This window comes from Myotis nattereri, assembly GCF_964212035.1.
Source record: "Myotis nattereri genome assembly, chromosome: 15".
Lineage (NCBI taxonomy): Eukaryota > Metazoa > Chordata > Mammalia > Chiroptera > Vespertilionidae > Myotis > Myotis nattereri.
Window position 1 is genome coordinate 45,460,613 of NC_138090.1, and position 27,633 is coordinate 45,488,245.

At 53.6% G+C, this 27,633-nt stretch overlaps 1 protein-coding gene across 1 annotated transcript; it reads left to right on the forward strand.

Moving 5' to 3' along the window:
- Nucleotides 1-3,267: 3,267 nt before the first annotated feature.
- On the forward strand, nucleotides 3,268-23,877 carry CEACAM19 (CEA cell adhesion molecule 19; the record flags this gene model as incomplete). The annotated part of the gene is made up of 7 exons (XM_081106826.1): nucleotides 3,268-3,322; nucleotides 5,790-6,158; nucleotides 16,258-16,408; nucleotides 20,491-20,537; nucleotides 21,857-21,939; nucleotides 22,984-23,091; nucleotides 23,824-23,877. The coding sequence occupies 7 exons, from the start codon at nucleotides 3,268-3,270 to the stop codon at nucleotides 23,875-23,877; spliced, it is 867 nt and encodes a 288-aa protein (XP_080962952.1).
- Between the last annotated feature and the right edge of the window lie 3,756 nt (nucleotides 23,878-27,633).

Genomic DNA, 27,633 nt, shown 5'->3' on the forward strand with positions numbered 1-27,633 from the left:
TAAATAAAAGCTAATGGATCCGGGCATTCAGAGAGCCTCTCCAATAGAGAGTAAGGTCTGCGCCTGGCTCCCCGTGCCTTCTAAATTTATACTTCTTGTCTAGTGTATCCGTTTCTGCGGAGCCCCTTCTCCAGACCTTGAACCTTGGCCCCAAATGGATGCGGTGTTCACAGATGAGGTACCTGATCAGATGTCGAGGGTGGGGAGTTCTCATTAACCTGACTTAGGAGGATTCTTGCTGAAATTTGGACAATGCAGAGATGAACACAGAAGTCCAAAACTCAGAACCTAGTTAGAAAAACGTTCAGGGGATCCTGAGCTGAGTTCATCCAATGAGAGAATCCTTGTCAGTATATAAAAATGCTAGAGGCCCAGTGCATAAAGATTTGTGCACTTGGGGTGGAGGGGGTCCCCTCAGCCCAACCTGCACCCTCCCACAGTCTGGGAGCCCCTGTGGGAGCACACTGACCACCAGGGGGCAGCTCCGACTCTGCCCCCCCATCGCCCCTCCACCACTGCTGCTCATAGCCATCCCCTCCCTCTACCTGCTGGCACCCACCTTGGCTGGCCTGGCACCGCATGCTGGCCGGCCCGCCTCCTTCCCCCCCCCCGCCCTCCCCCCCCACATGCTCCCAACCGGTCATTCCACCATTCAGCCGATTTGCATATTAGGCTTTTATTATATAGGATAATGATCAGGATGCTTCGAGCACCAATAACAGAAAGCACACACCACCACCCCCCAGCCAGGGATTAAAAACAGGGCACTGGTTCCCTGGTTTTCATCCAGACGCCATGTGTGGAATTCAGCTCTGCTCCTCTGCTGTGTGTTGTTTTCGTCCACATATTGGCATCATCCTCAGGCTGGTGCCAAGAGAGCTCTGCATTCCAGGCCTCGCAGCCAGATCTGGTCCTGGAGAAGCAGCCCACCCCACCCTGAGGGAGCTGCCCCAGCAGCCTCCCCTCAGGTCTCATTGGCCAGTGTGCCCACTGTTCAACCAATCCCTGGTCAGAAGCAGGGGACCGCCTGAGAGGCTTGGACCAATCAGGAGATGGGGAGAGAAGGGGATGAAGGCTGCGGGACAGGAGATGGAAGCCCCAAATATTAGCGGTGACTTTCTCTCTGGTTAATTGGAAGATGGATGAATTTTACTTTCTTCTTTTTGAGTCTAAGTTTCTATAATAAATCTATTCTTTTTTTAAAATTGGAAATGGAACCAAAGTCATTCTTGGGACAGAGAGAGAAGATTCAGCAACTGAAAATCCAGGAAAAAAATGGCTTTATGCACAGCCGGGCACTGCTTACAATGGCAATAGGGCCGCATTGGGGTCTGTGTTCAGACACCTGGACACCCGGGGCCACACCGCCCCTCCAGGTGGTTCAAAGTCTAGATTTCTCTCTCACTCCCACCTGGGGATTAGGAAAGGTGCTACGACCTCCTACTGTCTAATGTGTGTCAAGGGGACACCCCCCCTCCCAATTTGGTGTTCTCTCTTCTTGCAACACAGAAATCTCACCTGGCACTGCCCTCCCCTCCACATAGCCTTTCCGCCCCTTAATCCTAGACCAGTGGTTCTCAACCTTCTGGCCCTTTAAATACAGTTCCTCATGTTGTGACCCAACCATAAAATTATTTTCTTTGCTACTTCATCACTGTAATGTTGCTACTGTCATGAATTGTAATGTAAATATCTGATATGCAGGATGGTCTTAGATGACCCCTGTGAAAAGGTCGTTCGACTGCCAAAGGGGTTGCGACCCACAGGTTGAGAACCACTGTCCTAGACAAAAGCTGTTTGACAGAACTTCTACGGCAATGATGGAAATGTTTTATATCTTCTCTGTATAATGTCACAGCCTCGAGTCAAGTGGGGCTATTGAGCACCTGAAAGTGGCTGGTTTGGGGGAACTAAGTTTTATAAGGCATCAGATTTTAATAAATAAACATATATATATGTAGTTTTGTTGTTGTTAATTCTCACCTAAGGATATTTTTCCCATTGATTTTTAGAGAGAGTGGAAGGAAGGGAGGGAGGGGGAGAGAAAGAGAGAAACATCAATGTAAAAGAGACACATCGATTGCTTGCCTCCCACACAAACCCCAACCGGGGCCAGGATCAAATCTGCAACACAGGTATGAGCCCTTGACAGGGAATGGAACCGGAACCCTTTGGTGTATGAGCCAATTCTCTAACCACCGAGCCACACCTTCCGGGGCTAAATTTATATTATAATAGCCATATGGTATTAGCACAACCCTGGACTCTCTGTCCCAACAGAGCTCAAAACTATAACTGACCCCTCCCACTTCTCCAGCCACACGCCCCCTCCCACGGGGCTGCCCTCTCCCACGGGGCTGCCCCCAGCTTGTCCAGGATTTAGCAGCTTCCTCAAAGCACCTCGAGGGCGTGCAGCCACTCACCTCACCCCCCACCCCCACCCCACCCTGCCTCATCCCTTCTCCTGCTCCAGATCTCAGCTGTCCCCTCCTCCAGGAAGCCCTCCCTGCCCCGCAAGCTGAGTGAAGCATCCCCTTGGGTCCTCCCAGCCCCCGAGCTCCTCCATCCCAGTGCTGATCACTCTGCATCATCCTTACCTGGCGTGTCTGTCCCCCCCACACACAGACAGGTGAGCCCCACCGTGGGCTGAGAGCAGGGCCGGAGTTGTCTAATCATCACTGTCCCCAGCACCATCCAGCGTGGAGCTGGCATAGGGAGGTGTGTTGGGATGAATGAATGAATGAATGAATGAATGAATGCTTTTGAAAAACCATGCTAAGAGCTTTAGAATGAGCCAGCCCCACATCAAATCCCACCTCCGCCTTCCGGTAGGCCTGCCACCCTCCTTATCCTCAGTTTCCTCATCTCTGAAATGGGAAAAGTGACTCATGGCGGATGCCGCATGAGGCAGTAGTGTGTGTCAGGCCTGGGGACAGGGGGCATTGCTCAACCAGAGGCCACGGTCACTGTCGTTGTAATTACTGCGGCTGCTCCAGACAGTCAGGTTGAGTGGGAAAGAGAGTGAAGGGGCCCAGGGAGGCGTGCTGGGAAGCCCCAGCAAATTCCCCAGTCGCTGGAAACAGGTCCAACCGGTGTCTGCACATTCATCGCAGGGAGCACAGGTGAAGCTCCGGGGTTGAGGACAGGGTGCCGGCTGGCTCGGCGGCTCCCCCGGGGTCCTTGCTGAGCTGGCCCCCTGCAGACCGCCCGGGGCCGCCCTCCGGCCCCCTCGGTGCCCAGCAGGTGGTATCTCCACAGGACGCCAAGATGGAGATTCCCACGGGGACCCAGTGCCACTTCTCACAGGGCCTCCTGCTCTCAGGTAAGGAGGAAATGCCCCCCAATGCCCAGGCCAGGCGAGCAGGTGAGCCTCAGCCCCGGGGTGGGGTTTCCCCTTGGAAGAAGGAAAGCTGTCAGGGAAGAGGAAAGTGTCAGAGAAGGAAGAAAAGGGGAGGAGCAGAGTCACAACCTATCACCACTTTATCTACGGAATTTTCTAGAATATTAGGACCACGAGGGCAGGAATGGATCTGTGTATCCAGTTCCCTGCTGCATCCCCAGTGCCTAGATATCGAGGGAATTTTAGACATATCCTGTATAATTGGCATTTTAGCATAAATAATATATGTGCTTATAAGTATTGGTTACCAGTGATGGCGAACCTATGACACTCGTGTCAGAGGTGACACGCAAACTCATTTTTTTTGGTTGATTTTTCTTTGTCAAATGGCATTTAAATATATAAAATAAATATCAAAAATATAAGTCTTTGTTTTACTATGGTTGCAAATATCAAAAAATTTCTATATGTGACACAGCACCAGAGTTAAGTTAGGGTTTTTCAAAATGCTGACACGCCGAGCTCAAAAGGTTCGCCATCACTGGGTTAGACCAAGCATGTCAAACTCAGGCTCACATGGGCCAAATAAACAAGGTTTAAGTGTATGTGGGCCACAAAAAAACAAAAGCTTCAATTTTCATAGAAATGTAGGTTTATTTCAATAGAGACATGCTGAATACAAAGGGCTGAAATAAATGAGTCATCGTTAACATAAAAGAATAGAACATTTTAATAAAAATTAATATTTTATTTTGAACATTAACTTACCAGACACTGAGTAACTGCACTAATTAATAAGTGTAACACAATAAACCTATTTCTCTTGTTCTCCGAGAGCAAAATATTTCCGTTGTGCACACCAAACAAGTCAGTCCAAGACTAATGACGTGGAAATCGGCTGCTAAAATATTCGCTGCGAGTATTAGTGGAGAGAAATGGTGCGCCTGTGGGTAAGGGAAATGAATGCAACATGATTGTAGTAATCAGTCATTAGCGAACGTTGTAGTTCATTACTAATAACTAGTGGCCCGGTGCACGAATTCATGCACATTGAAAGGACATTAATTAGAAGAAATATTTTAATATTGCTCTTCGCCCTTTCTCTATAATAGAAGTGTCAACCAAATTCACGATTGACAATGACATTGAAACACACGCATGCGATTGGTGTCAGTGAGAGCTTTATATGTATCATGCATGTGCAAGTCAACTTAGCCTTTTATAGATATAGAACAAACTTGCTTAATTAGACCTGCTTTCTGATGTAGCTAAACTTTTTCCAGCCCAGTGAAGCACCCCAACTTCTCTTTCAGGTAATTGTCAGCAACACCGCAGTGAATATCAACAGGAAGCAGGTTATTATTGTAGATCACGCAGGGAGAACATAGGGTGAAATATTTAACTGCAGGAGTGTTTGACTATATTCTGCGCAGTGAGAAAACCTGAAGTCATTTTCAAGGTCCACCATTTCTTACTTATTTTCAGTCGGGTCAAGTTTCTAAGCTTTCTAAATCTCCGTTTTCTGGCTAATGAAAAGAAAATAGGATTCCACCGAGTCTCCTATCTACCTACTCCAGGACTTCTGTGAGGATCAAATGAGATGAGGCACGGGAAAACGCTTCACAGACATTTGGTTAAAGTGTGAAATGTTTCCACCTGTGTTCCTGGGTGGAAGAAATTGCAAGGGGGCTAGTCATCACTAGGGAGAGGAAGCTGGGCATTGCTACGTGATGGCATTACCCGGCACCCACAGCGACCCATTCAGGGCTGGGCTGGGCTGTGGGCTGCATTTTGCACCATTTCGGCAGCATCGGCTGTGATTTGGTGGGCTGTCACTCCAGGGTGGTGGTGGGGCCTGTGTCCCACTTGGGGGAAGCCGAGTGTTGCTTTGTGGGTGCCAGGTCCACGGGGCCATTTCTCTGTGCGCATCACAGCAACTCCTGCATTCTGCCCCCTGGTGGCCAGTGCACATCATAGCAACCAGTCAGAAGGTGGGAAGGACACTTAGCATATTAGCCTTTTATATAGATAGATGATGTATAACAGGATACTGTAAAAATTAAGATACAAAATTTTTATTAAAACATTTCTTACATACAGTTATATTGGCTGGGCTGCAAAAATATCAATTGCAGGCCACGAGTTTGACATGCTTGGGTTAGATGAATGAAGTAATGAATTCAGAGATTCCCAGGGCTTAGAAGCAGGCCACACAGCATCTCAGGGCAGAAAACCTTCTGGACCAATGTAATGGCAAATCTGTGGCATCCATACCCAGGTTTCCACTCCTGAACCCAGGGCAGACATTACTAATCAATTCCAGCACTGTCCCCAAAGAACAGCACTCAGAGAGAGCTCTTACCCTCCGATGAGGACTTACAGTGCAGAGAATGCTATGGTCCCTGCCCAACACACCTCTGATCTCAGGCCTCCCTGAAACTCCCCACAGCCTCATTCCTGGCCCTCTGGGTCCCCCACGGCTCCTGGGCGGCCCTCCGCATCCAGAAGATTCCAGAGCAACCTCAGAAGAACCAGGACGTGCTCCTGTCTGTCCAGGGCATCCCAGACACCTTCCAAGACTTCATCTGGTACCGGGGGAAGGAGACAGATGGTGGCACAAGGCTGTTCACCTACATCCCTGACATACAGCGGCCCCAGAGAGACGGCATCGCCATGGAGCAACGAGACATCGTTGGCTTCCCCAATGGCTCCATGCTGCTGCGTGACGCCCAGCCCAGAGACAGCGGCACCTACCACGTGGAGGTCCACATCAACCCTTCGTTGACCATGCGGGCCAAGACTGAGGTCCAGGTGCCCGGTGAGTGTTGGGTGCTGGGGGCGGAAGTGGGAAGGCTCATGCACCCTGAGCAGCTACTGCTGGGGTCCAACCCCAGCAGGTCCAGGGGTCCCCTAAGGTGTGGACGGAGTCGGCGAAGAAGGAATGACATGGAGACAGCATTCAGTTGGTCAGCAGCCTAGCCAGGATCTCTAGCCAAGTTCTGGTCATGATCTCCAGCGAAGTTCTGGTTAGGATCTCCAGCGAAGTTCTGGTTAGGATGTCCAGCCAGGTTCTGTGTCCATGTTCTCTTGCTAGGTTCTCCAGCCAGGTTCAGTAGCCATGTTCCCTCGCTAGGTTCTGTCCAGGTTCTCCAGCCAGGTTCTGTAGCCATGTTCTGTCACTAGGTTCTCCAGCCAGGTTCGGTCGCCAGGTTCTAGTCAGGTTCTCTTGCCATGTTCTATCCAGGTTCTGTAGCCAGGTTCTGTCTCCTTGGTAGCCTATGCCCCTGTGGCCTCCATGCCCAGAAACTGCCTTGGGATCCCCTTGCCTGCTGGCGGGGCCCCGGCATTGATCACATATCTTGGGGAACCCAGGTTTCTTCTCCAGGTTCTCCAGCCAGGTTCTGTCACCAGGTTCTCTTGCCATGTTCTATCCAGGTTCTGTAGCCAGGTTCTGTCTCTAGGTTCTGTGGCCAGTTTCTGTCCAGGATCTTTTGCCATGTTCTCTCCAGCGAAGTTCTGTCTCTAGGTTCTGTCTAGGTTCTGTGTAGGTTCTGTGTCTAGGTTCTGTGTCCTGTTGTCTTGTTACATCTGTATTTATACCAGTTGATTCCAATCCTATCAATCTCTATTTCAAAGGTTAGGGCGTTTCTTATCTCCATTCCAGGGAGTAAAGATTATGTAGCTTAAGCATGATTGTTTGTAGTTAAAGTGATTAATTACCCGCCCGGCACTTAGTTAAGGGGTTTTATTCCCTCCCTAAGTTCAGGGGGAAATCCCTACCTGGGGAAACAACCTTTCTCAGAGAGGTGACCTTGGTTAAAACACATAGTGCCAAGAAGGTGAGCAAACATATTAAGAACAGTGTGCCATATATGCCAGGTCCCTTGAAACAGCAAGGATGGACCGGCTCCTGGCAAGCTACCACGTGCTGGGCCCGGTGCAAACACTTCCTCTATTTCACACACATTGATTGAGCACTTCCTGTGTGCCAGGCTCCGAAGATATTTACTCCCCGCATGCATTAGCTAATGAAATATCTATTGAATGACAAACACAGAGACAGACCTGGCGAGTGGACCATCTCACTTACTCCTCACGTACACTCATTAATGAAACACTTATTGAGCACCTAGTGTATGCCTGGTCCAGAGGGATACACTATATCACTCAGTCTCCATGTTCATACATCAAGTGTTTTTTGATTAATCCACTCTGGACCAAACACAAGAGGCGGGGTAGTGGACAACAGCAACGGCTACCATTTCTTGGACACTTGTTATGGGCCAGGGACTGTTGTAAACATGCCCTAGGGCAGGGGTGGGGAATGGCTGGCCCGAGGGCCGTATAAGACCCGCGAAATCATTTGGTCTGGCCCTGCCAAGGCACTAGGGGTGAGTTAATTAAGTGATTGACAAAATACAGCAGGCTATTTTTTTAATGCATGGATCTTTTTATTAAATATATTTTTATTGATTTCAGAGAGGAGATGAGAGAGAGAGAGAAGCATCAATGATGAGAGAGAATCATTGATCGGCTGCCTTCTACACACCCCCTACTGGTAGTCGAACCCAAAACCCAGGCATGTGCCCTGACTGGGAATCGACCTGTGACCAGCTGGTTCATAGGTTGAGGCTCAACACTGAGCCATGACGGCTGGGCGCTAATTTTTCAGTTGATGATTTCGTATGGCCGCAAGTGATGTTATAAATATCCAAACGGCCCTTGGAAGAAAAACGGTCCCCCACGCTTGCCCTAGAGCATAGCTTCTCAACCAGGGCACTGTTGACATTTTGAACTGGTTAATTCTTTTTTTCTTTTTTTAATATATTTTATTGATTTTTTACAGAGAGGAAGGGAGAGGGATAGAGAGTTAGAAACATCGATGAGAGAGAAATATCGATCAGCTGCCTCCTGCACATCTCCCACTGGGGATGTGCCCGCAACCCAGGTACATGCCCTTGACCGGAATCGAACCTGGGACCCCTCAGTCCGCAGGCTGACACTCTATCCACTGAGCCAAACAAGTTTCGGCTGGTTAATTCTTTATAGCAGGGGCTGTCCTGTGCCCTGTGGGCCACTGAGCACCATCGCTGTCCTCTCCCCACCAGATGCCAGAAGCCCCCCTGCCAGTCGTGACAACCAAAAATGTCTCCAGACGTTGCCAGATGTCCCCCAGGGGCAAAGTCACCCCCGTTGAGAACCACTGCCCTAGAGTAACTCACTTTTACCTGTAAAACACTCCATGATATGTTATAGTCGCCCTCGCCTGTTTGGTTCAGTGGATAGAGCGTCGGCCTGCAGACTGAAGGGTCCTGGGTTCGATTCTGGACAAGGGCAATGCCTGGGTTGTGGGCTCCATCCCCAGAATGGGACATGCAGGAGGCAGCCGATTAATGATTCTCTCTCATCATTGATGTTTCTCTCTCTCTCTTCCTCTCCCTTCCTCTCTAAAATCAATAAAAATATATATTTTTAAAATGTTATATGTCAATTATATTTCAAAGAAGCTGGTGGGGGGTGGCCCATAATAACCCGACTCAATCACTCATCATCTACGTCCCCAAAGTTATCTTTGCAAATTTAATAATGAATTCTAATTTATCAGTTCACATATTGGTCTCACTAGGAGAGTAAGCCTTCAAAATGAGAGAAATAGAACGTACTCATCCTTTTATCATCCAACATCTACTGCCATGTGTGGAACATAATAGGTTCTCAGTTAATGTTTGTTGACTAAATAAATAAATGAATGAAAACTTTAATTAAAAAAAAAAACAAACTCCCACGAGGCAGGTGCCATCATGGTCTCCATTTTACAGTTGGGGAACTGAGGTACAGAGAGGTTACGACTTGCTCAGTAAAAAAAAATTAAACAGAATGATGCGATCTGGGATGGGAGGTTATCGGGAAGGCCTCCCTGGAGACGGGACATGGAGCAGAGATGACAAGAAGGCCAGGGAGGCAGGAAGCCGGGCAGATTTCTGGGGTCAAAGTTCCTGGCAGAGGGAACAGCAAGTGCAAAGGCCCTGAGGCCAGGCTAGTTTGGTGTGTTCGACACTTAGACGGCACAACGCCATGGCTACAGGGCGGTGAGCAGGTGGGGTGTTGGTAGGCGAGTCTGAGAGGCGCAGCAGGCTTGTCGGCCGTGGGGAGACTGACAAGAAGCCCCACCGGGTTTAAAAAAGACAGTGATCTGAGTCACAGAGTAGCCCATCCGTGGGGCCAGTGCGGGTTGGATTTCTGTTTTATCCAGGAGGAGCCTGAGCCAACGGGAGACCAGCGTGACGAGGCAGGACAGCGAGTGGGGCCTCCGCAGGATGTATCCGCGCCGAGGCTGAGGCTGTGAGGACAGTGGGGCGCACAGTGGGGCGATCTTGTCAAGCCCGGGAGGTAGCCCCTGGGATGTGAGGGCCGGGAGGCCTGGGTCCACAGCTGTGTCCCTGGAGCCTAGAGCGGGGCAGGACTCACTGTTGAATGAATGGGTGGGGCCCACAGGGTCTGGCGGGAAATGAGCTGTCAGGAAGGCAGGTGCTCCCTCCTCCTCCAGGGGGCGCCATCGCTGGTCTCGTCTCTGCTCGGGGCTCCATTCTCCCCTCCGGCGCCTGGGATTCCCATCCCGACACTAAACAGTGCGGGAGCCCAGGCCTCTCTGCATATTCTCCCTCTCCTCTCCCAGGATGCGGAGATAAAGAGAAAAGGAGCTGGACAGACAGGCAGACAGACAGACGGAGAGAGCCTGGCTGGCCCACCTGGCCTGTGATTGGCTTCCCCTTGAGTTGAGGGTCCACCCCTTGTCCAAGGGGGTGGGACCAAGTAGGGCAAACAGGATGGGGAGCTGGGGACCAGGGCTGGGAAGATGAGCCAGAACTCAGCACCTATAATTGTCATAATATGTATTTATTGTCGCTTCCTTCACCATTAATCCCCGGGTGCCTAGAGCTGTGCTGAGCACACACCAGGCACTGAGGAAATCATGGCAATGCCATCTCCCATCTAAGGGGCACGTACCCCATACCACGCACCTCCAGCTCAGAACTTTGCTGGCCTCAACTCATTTCATTCCCACACAAACCCTGTTGGGGAAGCCCTGGGGTGGTCCCCATTTTACAGAGGGGTAAACTGAGGCCCAGGGAGGGCCCAAGACCACACCATTGGGAGGAGGGGAGCCAAGGCTCCAGGTGGGACCCAGTCCATCCCCTGGTGCCTCTGCCACCTGGCTCTTTCTCTATCACAGGGACTCCAGGAAGCACCAAGGGGTCCCGTGGAGAGAGGGGCCCCATGGAGAACAGGAAGTAACAGGGCCTGGCAGGACCTGCCTTGACTAAGCATAGGGGGTGGGGAAGCAGAGGGGTGCAGCTCAATGGAAAAGGAAGAGCAAAGCAAAAGGCAGAGGCTGAATTCATGGGAATTAGGGACAGAGCTGGGACAGTCACCTTGACAACCGGGGCATTTATTTTTGAGGGCCGTTGTGGCCCCACGTTCAGCCCCTCCATGGTGGGGGATGGAGAGGGCAGGGTGCACTCCCTGCATTCCGTGTAACTCGCAGGCTTTATCTCTCCTAATCATGCAGGGATTGGGCTCTAAGGGAAGCCCCCGCAGTGGGCCTGTGCAGAAAGGGGCTTAATATGCCCTAGCCCAGGGGTGGGCAAACTTTTTGACTCGAGGGCCACAATGGGTTCTTAAACTGGACCGGAGGGCCAGAACAAAAGCATGGATGGAGTGTTTGTGTGAACTAATATAAATTCAAAGTAAACACATTACATAAGAGGGTACGGTCTTTTTTTTTTTTTTTTTAGTTTTATCCATTTCAAATGGGCCGGATCCAGCCTGCGGGCCGTAGTTTGCCCACGGCTGCCCTATCCGGTTTGGCTCAGTGGATAGAGCATCAGCCTGCGGATCAAAGGGTCTCGGGTTCTAGTCCGGTCAAAGCTTGGTTGCAGGCTTCTCCCTAGTCTGGGCCCTGGTTGGGGCTTGTGCAACCAATCGATGCATTTCTCTGTGTTTCCCTCTCTCTTCTACTCTTCCTAAATATCAATGGAAGAATATCCTTGGATGAGGGTTGACTAAAATAAAGAAAGAACAAAAGAACAAAAGCACGGAAGGAAGGAAGGAAGGAAGGAAGGGAGGGAGGGAGGGAGGGAGGGAGGGAGAGAGAGAGAGAGAGAGAGAGAGAGAGAGAGAGAGAGAGAGAGAGAGAAAGAAAGAAAGAAAGAAAGAAAGAAAGAAAGAAAGAAAGAAAGAAAGAAAGAAAGAAAGAAAGGCTTAATAGAGTCCTGGGTGCTCACGGGGCCTCCAGGCTGGGAACCATGAACCAGAAATTCCTCAGCAAAACTGCACCTGCCCGCCTGCCTGCCTGCCTGCCTGCCTGCGGGGCACTGGAAAGCTGCATTCATTCGTTCGTTCATTCATTCAACAAACATCCATTGCCCACCTGCTGTGTGAGAGGCACCGAGTTCATGGAAGGAACAGGACGGAGATCTCTGCCCTGGTGGCGTTTATACGTCCGTGGGCACGTCCACCTCGTCCTCCCCATCAAAGGCCTGGTCCGGGGCCCTGCCGAGGTCTCTAGCTTCTGCAGCCTAGCCTCACGCGGGTGCAGCAGAGCCTGGGTCACATGACGGTGGGAGGTTGGACAGGAAGCTAAGAAGGGGAGTCTCTGGAAGGAGTCGAGGCGAAGGATTCGCAGGCCCAGGGCGGCCTGAAAACACAGTGTGGCCGCGGGTCCTGAGGCAGAGAGGGCAGGTGGAGAGTCAGTGTTCCAACAGGCCAAGGCAGGAATGGGGGCCTCTCCTGACCTCGCCTTGGAACTCACACCGTGCCACCTGAGGACATGTTTATTGATTTTAGAGAAAGAGGTGGGGGGAGAGAGAGAGAAGCATCAATGGGTTGCCTCCTATACACACCCCAGCTGGGGACCGAACCCACAACCTAGGTATGTGCCCTGACCAGGAATTGGAGCCGCAACCTTTTTGGGGAGCGGGGAGAGGAGTACAGGACGACACTCCAACCAACCAAGCCAGCCAGCCGGCCAGGGCTCCGCTGCATTCATCCTTTGTATTACAAGGGAGTCACCGAGATTGGTCCCGATTCCAGGCCGGGGTGTCAGCGCCTCCCGCTGGAGAGGAGAAGAGCAAGGCCGGATCACAGAAGCGGGTCCCCTCCCAATCAACTCTGGAAAATACAGTGATTCACAGGCTCCCTGTCTGCTTGCTCACTGTCTATAATAAACGGCAGAAAATGCAGCGAGTTCTAAAAAGAGGACATCGTGCGAACCGGGCAGGGTTTTTGATGCAGCGGCGGAAACTGCTTCCGGCTGATGGAAGCAGCAAAGGGGCAGATGGAGAATCCAGAGCAGCTCAAGGGCTCTGCAGGTGCCAGGCAGCCAGGCGGGCGGTGCTGTGTATGGAATTAGGTCCCATAATTCCATCAGGAAGATACGCTGTCCCAACCCGCAGTCCTCAGAATGGGGCCCTCTTTGGAAATAGGGTCTTCACAGAGGTGCCCAAGTGATATGAGGCCAGGAGGGTGGGCTCCGACCCAGTAGGACTCGTGTCCTTATAACGTGGGCAATTGTGGACACAGAAATCTGGATATGAAATTGCCCGGGGTTTCTAGGTCAGAAGCAATGTCGCGTTTTGTTTGCTCATCACGGTGCTTTAAGGCATAAGCTGTTCACGCACGAGGCTGGAAAAATGTCTTTATTTGTGGCAGACTTCTGCCCAGCAAAAACTCAAGGTTCTCTTTCCAAGGAAGGAGGGGGCATGGGTAATGCCTTCCTGGTGGCAAAATGACCCGTGTTCACAGGCCTCACAACTCCAGGACTCCGGGAAGAAGGGATGTCCTGTTCCCAGACTCCAACCACAGCCCTTCCCCTCGCTCTGGCTGGCTCCGCCTGAACCAATCACTTAGGCCGAGTCAATGAAGGGTTCTGATCGGCTTCCATCTGGATTGCTGCCCATCCTGATCCAATCAACTGTGACAAGGGGTGGGTCTATACTGATTGGAATAATGTTAATGAGGCCCGAGGCAGAACTGGGATTGGGGTCAATCCCTCCAAAAAAGCCTGTGAATTACTGTTTTTCCCAAAGTTGATTGCAGCGATAGGCTCTTCTGTGATATGACCTTGCTACTCGCCTGTCCACAACGGTGGCATGATAGAGGTGTTGGGGAGACACCCACATGCCCATTCTCCCAACATGAAGACACTAATTGCGCCCTAGCCAGTTTGGCTCAGTGGATATAGCGTCGGCCTGCGGACTAAAGGGTCCCAGGTTCGATCCCAGCCAGGGGCACATGCCCGGGTTGCAGGCTCAATACCCCCCCAGTGAGGGACGTGCAGGAGGCAGCCAATCAATGATTTTCTCTCATCATTGATGTTTCTATCTCTCTATCTCTCTCCCTTCCTCCCTGAAATCAATAAAAATATATATATTTTTAAAAGACACTAATTGCATAACTAAGTGAGTAAGCTAGGAAGAGAAGGGGTATCAGGAGTCTCCTTGTCCTGGGTTATCCGAGAAAGCTTCCAGAAGAGCTGCGCATGGGAAAATGAGGAGGAGTTACAGCACGTGGGGAAGAGCATGCCAGGCAGAGGGAACAGCATGGCAAAGGCTGGACAACCAAGACAGTGAGGAAGGGAGTCGGGAGTGATGAGAGTGGGTCGGTGGACTGGGCAGCAGGTGGCAGAGCAAGCAGGTCCTGGCCGAGGGGACTCTGGATATTGTGGGAAGATTGGGCAATTAGTGAGGGGGCGGGAGGACAGGCGCTGGGAGGTTCCCTGAGCCAGAACACAGCCTCAGCCTTGCCCCACCTCCTGAGTCACTCAGGGAAGCCACTGAATTTTACCTGCTGTTGTGGGGATTGGATAAGCTAGAAGGTGCAAAACTTGCTGGTGCAGTTTCTGGAAAAGGGACAGCTTTCTATCCTCTGCCCAAAGTGACCCCCTGGGCCTTGGTTTGTACATCTGCAAAATGGGTGTAACTTAGCCAATTCCCTGGGAATGGAGACTACTACTGAATATGCCCAGATACCAGACAAGTCTGGACACAGGCTATCCCCTTCCCCCCAGTGACAAGATTAAAGTTTAAAATGGGTTTTGAGCCCTGGCTAGTTTGGCTCAGTGGATAGAGTGTCGGCCTGTGAACTGAAAGGTCCCAGGTTCAATTCCGGTCAAGGGCACATGCCCGGGTTGTGGGCTCAATCCCCGGTGGGGGACTTTCGGGAGGCAGCCGATCCATGATTCTCTCTCCTCATGGATGTTTCTATCTCTCTCCCTCTTTCTTCCTCTATTAAATCAATAAAAATATATTTTAAAAAATAGAATGTATTTTGAGCACTGTGAACAAATAAACTTTTAGGGAGATGGATGGAATAGGCAAACATTTATTAATTTGAATATGTATGTATGTGTGTGTGTGTATACACACACACACACACACACACACACACACACACACTAGAGGCCTGGGTGCACAAAATTCGTGCACCAGTAAGGCCCCTAGGTCTGACCGGCAATCAGGGCTGATCTGTGGGGCAACTGTCGGGGCAATCAGGGGACCCCTGCTGGCAACTGCCTTGGCCGGCCTGGAGCTGCCCACTCGCCAGCCCCACCCCACCCCCACCAGCCACCTCCCTCTATGGGGTGACAGGCAGGGCAATCAGGGGGCCCCCACTGGCACCTGCCTTGGCTGCCCTGGGGCCTGCAAGCAGGGGACAGCTCCTACATTGAGCGTCTGCCTCCTGGTGGTCAGTGCGTGTCATAGCAACCGATTGTTCTGCCGTTCGGTCGATTTGTATATTAGGCTTTTATTATATAGGATATATATATATGTGTGTGTGTGTGTGTTTATGTGTATGTATATGGAGAGAGAAAGAGGCTCTAGTCCAGTGGTCAGCAAACTGCGGCTCTCGAGCCACATGCGGCTCTTTGGCCCCTTGAGTGTGGCTCTTCCACAAAATACCACATGCGGGCGCATATTAAAACTTCATGGCCCATGCGCAAAAGTTGGTATTTTGTGGAAGAGCCACACTCAAGGGGCCAAAGAGCCGCGTGTGGCTCTGGAGCCGCAGTTTGCCGACCACTGCTCTCGTCCATTTGGAAATAACAGTCTTTACCTGTTCTGAGCCTGAAATAGCTCATTTCCACCATTCAAGCGCTCTCGGGACTCAGTCATCTTTTAGAAGCCACACAGAGCGGCTATTAGTTCCAGTGGCCCAGGTGTGATCACTTGGGCCCTCTGTGAGCCCTCAGGGAGGTCAGTTCACCTCTCTGTGCCTCATCTGTACAATGGCATAGACTCTACTTTGTTGGAGAATTGAGAGAAGTGTGTGTGTGTGTGTGTGTGTGTGTGTGTGTGAGAGAGAGAGAGAGAGAGAGAAACCTCATTCAATCTTCACAACAACCCTATAAGGTAGGTATTCTTATTATCCCCATTTCTCAGATGGGAAAACAGGCTCAGAAAGGTTGAGCAATCTGCCCATGTTCAACATAGCAAGTAGGAGGCAGGGACTAGAACCCAGTATTCTGATCTCATAATCTACGAACTCAGCTGCCAGCAAGGGTTGGGACATAAGCGTCCAACTTGAGATTACAGGCTGGGGGTCCTCAGGGTGGGGGTTGGAGGTCAGGTAGGCTTTTTCCCAACTCTGGCATGCTGAGGTCGAGAACCCTTCAAGTTGAGTGCCCGGTAGTCCCCCAAAGAGAGAAACATCGATGTGAGAGAGAAACACCAATCGGTTGCCTTCCATCCTTGCCCCAACGGGGAATCGAACCCACAACCTTTCGGAGCCATTCCGGCCGGGTGACGCGTTGGGTTTTATGTGCAGTGGAACCAACTCAGGTCTGAAAAGCGGGAGAGAGCTCTGGGGCGGGAAGTGGCAGTGACACATCAGTGCTCTATGACCTCTCTCATTCTCAGAAAAGTTTACGGAGCTGCCGGTTGCACACCTGCCCGTGAGCACTGGGATCGTGGCTGCCATCCTCATCGGGTCTCTTGCCGCCGCGTCCCTCCTCGTCGGCAGCATTGCCTACCTCCTGGTGACGAGAGGCTGGAGGAGCCAGAGGCACAGGTACGGGGCCCCAGGCCACGCTGCATCCCTTCTGTCTCCTCCCTAGCCCCCGCTCAATCCCTCCCACTCATTGATTCTTCCACAGGCCACATCATCTGGCTCATTCGCAATCTCATCCAATCTTGGGACTCCTGAGGAGACAGAATCTTTCTGTCCTGTCTTAGACAGGATTCTGCTTTGACAGGGACTAAAACCGGCCTCTTAAACTGGCTTCCAGAGAATTAGAAAGTGTTTTGGTCCTGCATGAGCTTCAGGTGTGGCTGGATCCAGGGACTCAATTTTGTCAGGAAACTCCTCCATGCATCTCTCACCTCTGCTTCCCTCTATGGTGCTTTATTCCCAGGCAGGCTCTTTACCTTGCCCTGTGACAAAAAGCCCCTGGTGGCTCCAGGTTTAGACCCCACCAGCTCCACCGCTGCAGGGGAAGGACCGTACCTTGTTCCTGGTAGTTCCAACGAAGCCAGAGGGCTGCCTTCAATCACAGGTCCTTGCACGGGCCAGGCACTGTGGCCGGGTGCTGGGACGCTCCAATTGGCCGAACATGGGCTCTTCGTGCAGCCCTGGAGCTGGAAATAGACCCAGCTTCACATGATCAAACGGACTGCGAGTGGGGAGGGGTTCCCCAAAGGAGAGCCAGAAGCTATGGCCAAAGAAGTGGAGTGGGTGGTGGGCAGGCAAAGCCACCAGATGTTGCCTACCTCTGCATAGCGGGGGGCGGGGGGGGGGGGGGGGTGAGGGAGGGAAGGGGGTTGGAGCAGTCTTCTCTCTCCCGCAGCTCTTCCTTACGTGCTGTGCTTTCTTGACCTTCATCATTTTACTTGTCTTTCTCCTGATACGTTTTATGTAGGGGTGGGAAGGAGCCATAAAACATAATATAAGCTGCCCTAGCCGGTTTGGCTCAGTGGATAGAGCATTGGCCAGTGGACTAAAGGGTCCCAGGTTCGATTTTGGCCAAGGGCACATGCCTGGGTTGCGGGCTCGATCCCCCCCAGTAGGGGGCGTGCAGGAGGCAGCCAATCAATGATTCTCTCTCATCCTTGATGTTTCTATCTCTCTCTCTCCCTTCCTCTCTAAAGTCAATTAAAAAAATATTTTTTAAAATAATAAAATAAATAATAACAATAATATAAGCAGAACCACCTGAAAATGTAGCCAGAGCAACAAACAAAATAGAAACAGGTTCATAGATACAGAGGACAGACTGACAGCCGTCAGAGGGCAGCGGGGAGGGGCGCTGGGTGAAAAAGGCGCCTTGAACATTTCCTCCCTCAAAGCTTTGGATGTGAAACAGCGCCAGGTGACCTCTGGGCTGGGATTAAAGCCGCATCGTGTCCAAAGTACTGTTTGCAAAATAACAAGGAGGCAGTATGATAACGATGACTACGGGCTGATGGCGACCTCTAGGCTGGCCACCTAACGCAGTTTTTAGAATGAAAATCACTGTGCTCCCGTCTCCGCACCCACAGAAATGCCCCCTTCTATGGATGTCGTTGTATCCCTGCCCTTTCTCAAGATCCGCCTCCTAATCGGGGCGCGATGTGGACTTCTGCCTGAGCCAGTTGTTTCCTGAATCGCTCTTCTTCTTTTATCTCAGATAAAAGCTCGTCGCCTGGCAATTTGGCCTCAGATAAAAGCTTGTTGCCTCTCGGTTCGGCCTTTTATTTTTAGGCGAACACAGCCCAGGGGGCCTGGCCCTGGGCGGGTCTGCCTAGGCCAGTGGTTCTCAACCTTGGCTGCACATTAGAATCACCTGGGAATCTTTTTAAAATCCTGATTTCTGGGCCTCATCCTCCGGAAATTCTCTTTCTTTGTTATGGGGTGGGGCCACAACATTAGTAACAAAGAAACAGAATTTCCGGAGGATGAGGCCCAGAAATCAGGATTTTAAAAAGATTCCCAGGTGATTCTAATTGCAGCCAAGGTTGAGAACCACCGGCCTAGGGCCACCCAGAGTGTGTGGGGGCTTGACTCCCTGCAGAAGTTTCACAGCACGAGTCCGGGTGAATTTTATTTTTTAAACTCGAAAAACATTTATTTACATGGCCACATCACCCATCATTGAAATGAGTAGCTAAACCTTCTGTCTCCTCGGGAAGACACAGCACCGTGGATGTCTATTACATCCTGTGGAGGACTTCGGTCTTAGGTCCCAGGCGAAGAGCTCCTGGTTTTGGTCCCATGAGCTCTCTTTGAAACGACCTCTCAGGAGAATTTAGAGGATGTTTATTAACGTGGGGGTCAGTGATGCGAGAAAGGGCTGGGGAGTGAGCCTGCTGGGCTGCTGGGGGCCTTGGGACAGGTTCAGGGGGGCGTCTGGGATGAGCTGCTGCAGCCCATTGCTGCCCTGGTTGCAAGCCTCATGGGGTCCCTTAGAGTTGAGGGGATGCAGGCCTGTGGGGGAAGAAGCAGGCGGCACCGGCATGCTCCTGGGAAGGAGAGGGTGCTGGGTCCTTTGTCTTGAGGCTTTTATTTCTCTCTGGCAGCAGGAATTTCAGGGGAGACTCGGGGAGGTTTCAGCAGACTATTCATCACTTTTCCAGGTCTGCTCCTTCAGGGGCCTGGTCTCCAAGGACTGGGCAGTGTCAGGGCAGGGGCAGTCCGTCATGGCAGCTGGTCCTGGTGTGGCCCACCTGGTTTTGCTGCTTTTCTGGGTCTGGAGCTGAAATACAGCTGAGGCAGAGATGTTATCTGTAGGGGGGTGGCCTGTATCTGCTGTAAATTGCTGTCAGTTTGCTCAGCCATCTGTCTCCCTGCGCAGGGGAGTTAAGCTACCCTCTGTTGGGGAGGAGCAGTGCAAGCCATTTACCCCTCTTAATTGCAGACCAGTAGTTTTATTGCCAGCTTTACCCACTGGCCACATAAGTTTCAATAAAATAGATAGATGATAGATAGATAGATAGATAGATAGACAGATAGACAGACAGATAGATTTTTTTTAAACAGTCAGCTGGGGTCCCTCAAAGTCAAGGCCATAATCTTCACTCACCGTGGGCATAAGATCTGATCAATCTCCAACCCCCACCTCATCTCCCAGAACCCCCCTCTTCCCACGCTCACAGTCCCTCCTCCCAGCCACACTCCTCTCCTTGCTGTTCCTTTGCTGTTCCCGCTCCTGCCTCCGGGCCTCTGTACAGACTGTTCCCTCTGCCTGGAACTCTCTGCCCGTGATTTCTGCACAGCTGGTCCCCTTGGTTGGTCCGGGCCTTTGCTCAAGTGCTACCTCCTCGGGGAGGCTCCCAGACACCCAATGGAAACTACCCGTGCACCCCCTCCACCCTCTGCTCCCTTCCATCTGCATTTTCCTTCATAATACTTTTCTCTCTACTGCTGATTGTTTATTCGAATTCTCTATCTATCATCTGTCTATCAATCATCTGATCAATGCTATCTCTATCTCTCTTTCCCCGCTAGTGTGTCCACTCTAGGGGTCTTTGTTGCCCTGTGTCCCCAGTGCCTTCAACAGTACCCTGCTCATGGGTGGTGGCCCATAAATACTTATTCAGCGGATTTACAAATTTGTGGTAGTGAGGCCAAGTGTACTTTTTAAATAAGAGCATTCAAATGAGCCCATTTAAAAAGAAATTTTGTTTACAAATGCAAGGGAAAGTTTATTTAGAAAGTCACAGAGGTAGAAAGAGTGAGCCAGCTGGGCTGCGTGGGCTCAGGAAACAAATTACAGAGGCTAACGAAGGGCTCTTGGAGCTTAGGGGAGGGACTGAGGGAGGGAGGGAGAGAGAGAGAGAGAGAGAGAGAGAGAGAGAGAGAGAGAGAATGCCTAAAGAGAAATATTAAGGAAATCATGAGCAGGTGAATGGAGCAGAATTGCTTAGATAGTCTGCTTAAATGGTGACTTTGGAGGAACATTGCTCGTTGGCATAAGGTGGAGACTGGGGGAACTGAGGAAGGGCTGTGTGGCCGGGGATTATGGGAGAAGAGACGTGGGCAGGGACAGGCCTCGTCCTGGCTCACTCTGAAGTAGGGACATGGCTCTCTGGGGCCTGGTGGGCTTTCCGGCTCCCCTGGGCCTCTCTCCACCCCCGGATGTCGCTGTACTAATGCTGGTTCCCTCCCCATGCCCCCAGGATGGCGGCCACAGGGAAACCGGAGCTGGGCCCCAGTCACAACACTGGTAAGCCAGGGGCCCTGTCCTGCGACCCGGGCAGCCTCCTGCCTCCTTCCTCTTCTCCCCCAGCAACAACCCCCCCGGCCTTCCCCTACTAGGGGCCTCCCAAACATTTGCCCCCCAGACCTCTCTGGGGTCCCCAGGCTCAGCCCACAGATTCTGAGGGCATCAGCACTCACCCCAAACCTGTTTTTCTCCTCTGCTCAGTGACTACCACTCCCTGACCCCAGGCACCACACTCACCCAGCCACCAACAGCCACTACCCACCTCGGGCTCCACCTCCCAGATCCCCACACCCAGCTCCTCGCCTCCGGCCAGCCTTCACTCCTGGCAGCCGTCCTTCTAAAACTCTGACCATGTCACTCTACTCAAAGACCTTCCATGGCTCCCCAGTGCTGTAGGATGAAGTTCGGGCTCCCTGACATGCCTCTCAAGGACTCCCACAAACCAGCCCCCCCCCCCCCGCCCCGACTTTCCTGGCTTCATCTCTCACACATTACATTCCCATCCTCAAACAAACAAGCAAAACAAAACAAAAATAGCTACATCCAGACCGAACAAACCTATTATAGTTCCTCAAACATGGCAGCTTGCCCTGGTCTGGTGGCTCCGTTGGTGGGAGCGTTGTCCTATACACCTAAAGGCTGCAGGTTCGCTTCCCGGTCAGGATGCGTACCTCGGTTTTGGGTTCGATCCCCAGTCAGGATGTGTAAGGGCGGCAATCAATCGATGTTTCTCTCTTCCTCCCTTCCTCTCTTTAAAATCGATGTAACATGCCCGCTGGCGGGCTCAATCCCCAATGTGGGGCATGCAGGAGGAAGCCAATCAGTGATTCTCTCTCATCATTGATGTTTCTCTCTCTCCCTCTCCCTTCCTCTCTGAAATCAATTTAAAAAATTAAAAATAAAATCAATGTAACATATCCTGGGGGGGCAGGAGGAGGATTTTAAAAACAAACAAACATGGCAGGGTCTCTCACTGTCAGGCCTCTGCATGCACCCCTCTGGCCTGGGCACAGCTCTCCCCTCCCTGACAGGCTCAGATGTTCCCTCTTCCAGGAAGCCCTCCAGACACCCCTCCAGGAGCCCTCTGGGCTCCCCCCTCCAGCCCTGCCCACTCGGGGTCGTCCCCTGTCTGGGGGCAGGCCTGTCCCCCCACCGGACTGTGAGCCCGGCTGCCTCCCTCACTGCTGTGTCCCTGGCAGAGCGCTGGGCAAGAAGAGGGGTTTGCACAGCTGACCGCTGAGTGCATCAGTGGGTGCCGGCAGCAGCCGGAGCGGCCTCGGGCATCTGTCAGCTGTTCCTCCCCTCGTCCTCTGCTTCAGGCGACAACATCTATGAGGCCATGCGGTCCCCGGGCCTCCCGGCGTCCCCCCTCCGCGACACGGGGTCCCTGAGCGCCGCCGCGGTGAGCCCCACCCGCCCGCCCCCGCCCCCGCCCCCGCCCCCGCCCCCGCCCCCGCCCCTCCGCCCGCCCCCGCCCCTCCGCCCGGCCCCGCCCCTCCGCCCGCCCCCGCCCCTCCGCCCGCCCCCGCCCCTCCGCCCGGCCCCGCCCCTCCGCCCGCCCCCGCCCCTCCGCCCGCCCCCGCCCCTCCGCCCGCCCCCGCCCCTCCGCCCGCCCCCGCCCCTCCGCCCGCCCCCGCCCCTCCGCCCGGCCCCGCCCCAGCCTGGCGCCTCCCCGCCAGCGCCCTCCGGGTCTAAGGGCCAGAGAAGGGGCTGGAAGCAAGCAGCCCGTGGGCTCCGTTTCCCTCCGGCCTCTATTTCCCGCGCGGAGCATGGACGCCCTTTACCCTGGGGGGTGGGGGTCGGGGGAATAAGAGCGGCATTAAATGAGTGGAGAAACCTCAGAAGCTCAGACTGAAAGCATGGAGCCCCGGAGCTGGCGGGAGGCTGGGCGTACGGGGGTGATGGTCGGGCTGCCCGTGAGGCGGTGCCCTCATACCCACTTCCCAAAGGAGAGCACTGAGGGCAGGGAGGGGCCACGGGGGCGGGGATGACACCACAGGGCAGAGGGGGCAGGGGGAGGGGGAGGGAGGGGGCCTGGCTCACCTGTGTTCTTCCCTTGCAGCCCCCGCTCCTGCCCCTGCAGCCCCCACCCCCTCCCCTGCAGCCCCCAACCCCTCCCCTGCAGCCCCCACCCCCGCCCCTGCAGCCCCCGCCCCTGCAGCCCCCGCCCCTGCAGCCCCCACCCCCGCCCCTGCAGCCCCCGCCCCTGCAGCCCCCGCCCCTGCAGCCCCCACCCCCTCCCCTGCAGCCCCCAACCCCTCCCCTGCAGCCCCCACCCCCGCCCCTGCAGCCCCCACCCCCTCCCCTGCAGCCCCCAACCCCTCCCCTGCAGCCCCCACCCCCGCCCCTGCAGCCCCCGCCCCTGCAGCCCCCGCCCCTGCAGCCCCCACCCCCTCCCCTGCAGCCCCCAACCCCTCCCCTGCAGCCCCCAACCCCGCCCCTGCAGCCCCCGCCCCCGCCCCTGCAGCCCCCACCCCTGCAGCCCCCGCCCCTGCAGCCCCCGCCCCTGCAGCCCCCGCCCCCGCCGCACGTGCCGGAGGACCACCACTACCAGGTGCGAGGCTGGGAGGCAGGCGGGGCGGCGGGGACCCCATGGAGCTGGGAGCGGAAGGGTCAGGAAGACCGCAGGGCGGGGCTGTCCACCAGCCCCCCGCTCTCCTCTCGGGGTCTGCAGCCCCCGGGATGCCCGTCACAGCCTCCGGGGAGCCCCTGGGCAGGCCCTTCCCCTCCTGAGGCTGCAGTTCCCCTCGGTCACAGGGTCCAAGGCTGTGAGTGTCACAGGAGGAAACCAGCCCAGAGAGGGAAGGGCCTCGCCCAGGGTCACACAGCAGGTCAAGGCCCATCCCTGGGCCTGGATCTCAGCCCCTTCGGCCCCGCCTGTCTGCCCCTGGGTCTCTGTCCCCCTCTGTGTGCCTCTGAGTCTGCCTGCAGACCCCTGTGTGTGTCTCCCTACCCCCTTCTCTCTCTCTCTCTCTCTCTCTCTCTCTCTCTCTCTCTCTCTCTCTCTCTCTCTCCCCTCCCTCCCATTATCTTTCTCTCCTAACTCTTTCTCTGTACTCCTCACATCTCTTGTTTCTCTGTGTCTGTCTCTCCAGTTCCTTCATCTCTGTCGCCCTGTCTGCCCTTTTCCTGCCTCTTCCCGTGCCTCCGTCTCTAAGCCTCTCTCCATCTCAGGCTGCCATTCTCTGTTTGGGTGTGTTTTCCGCTGTGTCTCCCAGTCCCTAGCCGGTTCTTCTGACTCCCCCGACTCTCACCCCAACAACACCCCCTCTCTCTCTTTCCCCAGGACCTGCTGAACCCCGACCCTGCCCCTTACTGCCAGCTGGTGCCAACCCCCTGAAGGGGTCCCAGCCAGGCCGGCGGGAGAGGGAAGGCCTCAGACCGCCCCAGGGACCTGGCAGGACCAGGCCGGCAGGGCTGTGGGGCTGACGGGTGGACTCGCTGAAGACACAGCAAGACCCCAGCAGGTGTCCAGCGGGGACAGGGGACCCGGGCAGGGCCCATCCTGTCGCTCAACCTCTGCGTGTGCCACCCGCCCTTCATCTGGTCCTCCCAGCAACCTGACCTAAGCCATGAGCCTGGGAAAAGCAGTCTCTTCCCTCCCCTCTCCTCTTCCACTGGGGTATTTGGGGGTGAGGAGGGCGGTCTGGGCCTGCCTCCAGCCAGATCTCACAAGCGCCCACTTGGGGAGACTCACGACTGACTGTCAGCCCACAACGCCCCCATACCCGCCCCCTCCCTGGTTGCCTTCCCAGCCCCTTCCCCTGGGGACAAGGCAACCCCCCACCATACATGCAGGGAGGGCTGGCCTCACATTTCTGTGGCCCAGAGGACAGTCCTGGTCAGTTACTCTGGCTGCCTCACCCCTGCCCTCTCAGGCAGAGCCCACCCTCTCTAAACCCATCTCTCAGAACCTGTGGCCCTCTTCTGCCTGTTGTCCCCACCTGGATCTCGCCAAATCCCTCAGGGTAGGACTCCCTTCTCTACCCCACCCCACCCCACCCCCACTCCCAATGGGAGCCCAGTCTCTGGCCCTTAATTCACTCATTCATTCATCCAGCAATAAGCAGGCTGTGTGGCCGTGCACAGTTCTAGATCCTGCAGCTTTGGCAGTGAATGAAGTGGAGGAAATGCTCTCCTGGAAGGATACTCTGACAGGAGAGAGTCAGGAAACTAAAAAACTAATGTAGCCCTGACGAGTTTGGCTCAGTGGATAGAGCCTTGGCCTGCAGACTGAAGGGTCCCAGGTTCGATTCCAGTCAAGGGCACATACCCAGGTTGCAGGCTCAATCCCCAGTAGGGTGTGCAGCAGGCAGTCAATCAATGATTCTCTCTCATCATTGATGTTTCTCTCTCTCTCTCTTTCTCCTCTCCCTTCCTCTCTGAAATCAATAAAAAATATATTTTTAAGAAAAGAAACTAGAGTAGGTCATTGGAAGTGTGTCAGTTGTGGATGTGTAGAGTTGTAATCTGGTATGGTCTGAAGCCGTCCCCGGGGTGCACTGGCTCTGGGGCCTCCCAGGAGGTGGCAAAGTCAGCCACGGCCTGGGACCACCCGGCAGGAGCTACAGAGAGATCTGCAGATGGCTGCTATTTGTATTGGACTTGGAGGTGCCCAGGCAAGGCTCAGTTGTGAAGCAAGACAGGCTGGTGCTAGTTTGGGGTCTTGGGCCTCTTATTGATAGGTTTGGGGCACACTGATATCAGCTACTGCTTGTTTGAGAGATTTTAGAAAAGTCTGGAGCCTGAGCTGGGACAGGCCGTTCATATGGAAAAGCTGCTCAAACAGCTTGGGTGGGGCTGCAAATTGGATGGGGTGAGGACTCAGGGAGTCACCAGGGTGGAGCAAACAGTGTGGTCCACGCTGATGGAAACTCAGATATCCTCTGCCACAGGGGAGGTCCCAGCACAGAAACAATGACCTCCTGTCAGCACCCCATCTGGAAGAAAACCACCCCCAAGTTTCTGCCCTGATGCCAGACAATCCAGTTCCTCTCCGTATGTCTCTGGATCCCTGAAAGCCTCCACCCAGCACTGGAGCTCAGAGGAAGCTGGACCATGTAAGAACTGCTGGGTCTCCAGCAGCCTCCGTGTCACTCAGCCGCAGTCCCTGCTGGTTTTTTCAGCCCAAAGTTACAGGGATGTCTTCCCAACTCTGGAACCCTGAGGTGTGGGGCTGGGACCGCCTGCTTCTCAGAGGAGGCCTCTGCAGCCAAGATATCCGTCCCGATTCAAGACTGTCCTTTCCGAACACGCAGAACAAAGACCGGTGTGTACACATACACTAAAATGTAAAAACATGTATGAGAATGATAAAACACCAAAATCTGGCTTGTTTCACCTCTGGAGAGCTAGGAGGGAAATGGGGTGGATGTGTACACAGGGGAGTCTGGTATCTGTAATGTGTCCATTAAAATATATCATATGTGAAGGGGAAAAAGTTAAATGAGGTTACAGGGAGGGGCCCTAATCCAACAGGACTGGTTTCACACGATGAGGAGGCAGCCGTCTGAAAGCCAAGAGGAGTGGCCTAAGGAGAAACCACACCTGCTGACACCTTGACTGTGCACTTCCAGCCTCTAGAGCCGTGAGAAAATAAAATATTTGTGGTTTAAACCACCAGGTCTGTGGTGTTTTGTATGGCAGCCATAGTTGACTAATACAGGCTCCTCCTACCACAGCCCCAGGAAATGCGTTACCAAAAGGTGGTGGGGTTTTTTTTCCCCTTCATTACTATGAAACCAGAATTAAATATAAAAATAATGATAACAATAGCTCCAGTGGGAAAGCCTGGCCTCTACACGTCTGAATGTTTTGAATTCTCAGATTGGCCTTGGGAGGCTGGGATGATTACAGTCCCATTTTGCAAATGGAGAAACAACCCCCACAATCTCCATGACTAAAACATCAAAGACTTATTTCTTGCTCATGCTACGTGCTCATGGCAGGTAGGTGGGTGTGACCAGGATCAGGAGAGCTCTGGTTCACATCTATTCATTCAGGAGCCAGTGGGCAGAGCCCAACATGGCACAGGGAAAGGGAGGGACCGTGGCAAACCACACACTGGCTTCCAACCCGGAAGTTACACTCCCACTTGCATCTCATTGGCCAAAGCAGGTCACAGGGTCCACTCTCATGTCAAGAGGGCTGGGCAGGTGCAATCCTACCAGGTGCCCAGAATGAGGAGAACTGAAATGCGTATTGCTGGGTGCGAGCTCCTCTGCTAGGGGCTGGACCTCCGAGGGCGCTGGGAACTGGAAAAAGACTCGCGTAGCCGAGGTGTATGGGACACGCTTTATTGCACACACAGCAGCCGCTGCAAACACGGCAGCCACACGCAGGCTGGTCAGCGGCGCATTTTACACTAACTCGGACAAAAGAGGCTTCTTGCCAAGGAGTGACATCAGTGTCACACACGATAAAGGTGCGCCTGCGCAGTGCGTGCAAACTGCCGTGTCATTGCCTTTGCACGTGTGTGTGGCGCACGGGCCTTTAACATCCGGCGTACTCTGGTCAGGGTCCCCACGTGTATGAACAGCTCAATCGACACACCACTGAGATTCACACTGGAGCCCACACTCTCAACCACTATGCTTTCCTGAGAGAAATGTCCAGGCAGGCCTGCCCTCCTCCGTGGATTCATCCAATGGCTCATTCATTCACTTGGCAGGTGCTGGGCCCGGGTGTTGGGGGAAGAAGTACAGAGAGCCAAGAGATATTTAGAATGAAGCGTTGGTAGAATTTGGTCCTGGGTTAGCTTTGGGGGGTGGGGGGGGCGTGTCAACCATTCGTCCATTCATCCATTCCGCATCTATTGAGCACCTGCTCGGTGCAACTGTTCTAGGTTCGGGGCAGACAGCTGCCGACACCCAGAGATCCCTGTCCTTGGGGAGCTGACAACAAAGTGTCGCATGTGCTGTCCCCGGGGAGCCAGTGTTATGAGGGAAAATGAAGCAGGTGCTGGGAAAGCTGAGGTACGAGAGTCAGGGAACCCCCAGATATCTGGTTTGTTCAACAGGATGACAGGGGACAGTGATGGGGTTCACACTGCCAAAGGGCCGGGCTTGCAAGAAATTAAGACATACATCCACACAAA